This window comes from Vombatus ursinus, unplaced genomic scaffold (genome assembly GCF_900497805.2).
Source record: "Vombatus ursinus unplaced genomic scaffold, bare-nosed wombat genome assembly UNPS02014909.1, whole genome shotgun sequence".
In the NCBI taxonomy this organism is placed as follows: domain Eukaryota; kingdom Metazoa; phylum Chordata; class Mammalia; order Diprotodontia; family Vombatidae; genus Vombatus; species Vombatus ursinus.
The window spans coordinates 7,568,364-7,571,642 of NW_020954687.1; the positions used below are offsets into that span (position 1 = coordinate 7,568,364).

Below are 3,279 nucleotides of genomic sequence, written 5' to 3' on the forward strand. Positions count from 1 at the left end.
CCTTTAGTGTCTGACATAGTATTTGTTGAATGAATGATTGACTGAATGAACAAGTGAATTGATCAATGAAATAAAAAGATACTTTTATTCAGCTTAAAAAGGCAAAGGTTAATGACAAGCCAATTCAATAATATTGTGAAAAGGTAACACTGATTTATAGTATTCAAAACTTGGAATATCTATGACCCTGAAAATTGAAGAAGCATGTTTTTAGAATGGATTGGAGGAAATGATACTTTACACCAGGTATGGAGAGTCTGAGGCCTAGAGGCCACATGTGGCCTTCTAGGTCCTCAAGTGTGGCACTTTGACTGAATCCAAACTTCCCAGAACAAATCCCCTTAATAAAGGGATTTGTTCTGTAAAACTTGGACTCAATCAAAAAGCTGCACCCAAGGACCGTGAGGCTTCAGGTTCCCCACCCCTGCTTACACTATTGGCGGTACAAAATACAGAACTCTTTACTTAAGAGGGAATAGAGGTCAAACATTCTGTACTAAGTCAGTCGGCTAGCATTTATTTTATTTACTTATTTTTTTAGGCAATTGGGGTTAAGTGACTTGCCCAGGGTCATACAGCTAGTAAGTGTCAAGGGTTTGGTCTGAGACCGGATTTGAACTCAGGTCCTCCTAACTTCAGGGCCAGTGCTCTATCCACTGCACCACCTAGCTGCCCCCTAGCTAGCATTTATTAAGCACCTACTGAAGTCTGCCTGCCCTCAAGGAGCTCATAGTCTATTGGAATATCTTTTGTTTCATTCTTAATATCCCAAAGAAACTTTCCTCAGAGGAAAGAACTAAGATCAGTGGGTGGAAGACCAGTTAGGGGGTGGCAGATTATGATTCAATGCAGAAAAGCACTAGTAAGAATACCTACCACTCCCACCTCACCCCCCAAAAATGGGCAGTCTTAGTTTGAAGGTTATGAGGTCAAGGTTTGAAAATTTTCAAAAGATTGAAGGAAGGAAGCAAGCCAGGGACATTGTAAGGCTGATATGGAGAAAATTCCAAATGTGAGGGTCAACCAATGAAAACTCTTGTGATCTGAAAGATGAAGTATCATGTATGAAGAATGATAAGAAAGCCCGTGTCATTGGATCAAAGACTATGTGGAGGAGAATAAGGTATAATAAATCTGCAAAGATAGGAAGGGGCCAGCTTAGAAATTTTCAACAGCTTTGAGCATCTTTGAAAGCCAAACAGGATTTTGTATGTTTTTCTGGAGGTAATAGGAAATGACTGGAATTTATAGAAAAGGGAGGGTCAAACCTTTGCTTAGCAAGATCAGTTTTACAGGTAATTGGAGGGTGGATTGGGGTGTGGAAAGACCTGAGGCAGGGATATTCACCAGCAGGCTATTGTAATAGTCCAGTTATGGGGTGAAAAGGGCTTGCACCAAAATGATGGAAGCCATTGGAGAGAAGGAGGGATATTATATATTTGGAGAAGGTAGAGGTGCTTTTAGAGAAAATGGTCTTTATATTTTTGAGTCTGGTGTTATGCCTTCCTACCATATTCCCTTGATGCCACTTTCAGGGACAACATTGGTCCAACTGAGCCTTGAATTGAATTCATTTGACCTATTTCACTGTCTCAAGAATTTAGTAAATATAGCTAGTCAATCTAATTATTTCAGGTGATCTCCCCTTTCTCTAGCATGTCCTCTGGATATCTCTGTGCTGGACACATTCGCGACATACCCATAACAAATGTACTATCTGCTTGATATACATATTCAATTTATTTGAATATTGAAATTGGAAAACATTACTAGGTAGACAACAAGAAGGAATGAGATAGCAAACCGAGATATAGCAGGCTGTAAGATATATAGATATAGATACATACACACACACACATATATACATACATGTGCATACACACATATACACACACACATATATGTATACATATATGTGTTCATCACATTCAAAGCAAATTTTATATATTTATATTTGAATATGAGTAGGCATCTTGTGATTATGGGTGGAGAGCTGATCTCAGGGATAGGAAGGCCTTGATTCAAGTCTCAGCTCTGATACATACTGGCCTTGTGATTGATTGTTGCTGAGACGCTTAGTCTGTCAGTGCCCCAGTCACCTAGATAAGACTATAAAGTGTAGAACAGTTCCTGATTTGCATTGGTGGCAGATTATTTCCTCATCCAGAAGTTTCTTAGATTAATGTAATCAGAGGTTCTATATCTACCTCTCACTTCCAAATTACATGCACACACACACACACACACACACAGAGTGTATATGATTTCCTTAATTATCTTATAAAATCTCAATATTTATATTACAGATATTATATTTATAAAAAATATGTTAGATAATTTGTTTCCTTCTCACAATAGCCAATTAACTTTTCTTTTCTAGAGATGTCAGCTTGGTTGTATAACATTTATATCGGATTTTAAAATTTCGTATAGCATTTGTAAAGGTAAAACAACAATAGGAAATAGAAAACATGTAGGGAAATCAATGCAAGTCAAGGAGGGTTTTATATAAACAGAAGAATTTTCCTTATGGGTAACTCAAGATAAAAATTGGAATAGAATCATATGACAAAACATAACCACTTTTGCTTTGGTGAAATCAGAGATAACTTTTTAAATGATTCACAGAATCTCTGGAAAATGCAGCATAATACAAAATCTTGTTTTAAAAAGCATCAACAAAAACAACTTTTAAATGGAAATGAACAAAGAAAACATTTCTAAATGTTGTTTTTCCTCTTTATGTAGTTCTGCATTGCTAAAGAATCATGTGTGGCATTTAAAATTTCATGTCATAATTTGTGAAATTTTTAGAATAATTCAAATGAGGCATATTTTCAATTGTTATGATGGTTTTTTCCTTTCTTCTTTTGGAGGCTATATTATATGCCTTGATACTAAGTATGAATCAATTGTGCTTTCCTAATGTTTCTGAAATCCTTATTTGATAAATAGATGAAATCTTTGAGGACATGAACTGTTTATTTCACATTTGCCTTTCTATTCCCAGACCCTAGTAATAGTGTGATCAGTGTAGTGGGTGCTTTGTAAATATTTGTGCAGTTGAAATCTATTGAATAAACACAGTTTAAAAGATTATTAGAAACATATTTAAAATGAAAGACAAAAATCAATCAAGATCAATAAACATTTATTAAGCACCAATTACTGTACTAAGTGCTAGATTTATCAATTTATGCCCTTCATGTCCCTATGCATGCCTTTCCTTCTCTCCTTCCTTCCTTCCTTCCTTCCTTCCTTCCTTCCTTCCTTCCTTCC

The 3,279-nt window shown here is 36.0% G+C and overlaps 1 protein-coding gene across 1 annotated transcript in view; it reads left to right on the plus strand.

Moving 5' to 3' along the window:
- Positions 1–229: 229 nt before the first annotated feature.
- Positions 230–3,279, plus strand: part of LOC114029066 (potassium channel subfamily T member 2-like) — a 73,209-nt gene continuing 70,159 nt past the window's right edge. Inside the window, exon 1 of the mRNA XM_027843418.1 lies at positions 230–246. Coding sequence (XP_027699219.1) covers positions 230–246 — 17 coding nt within the window. The remainder of the gene's footprint in view (positions 247–3,279) is intronic.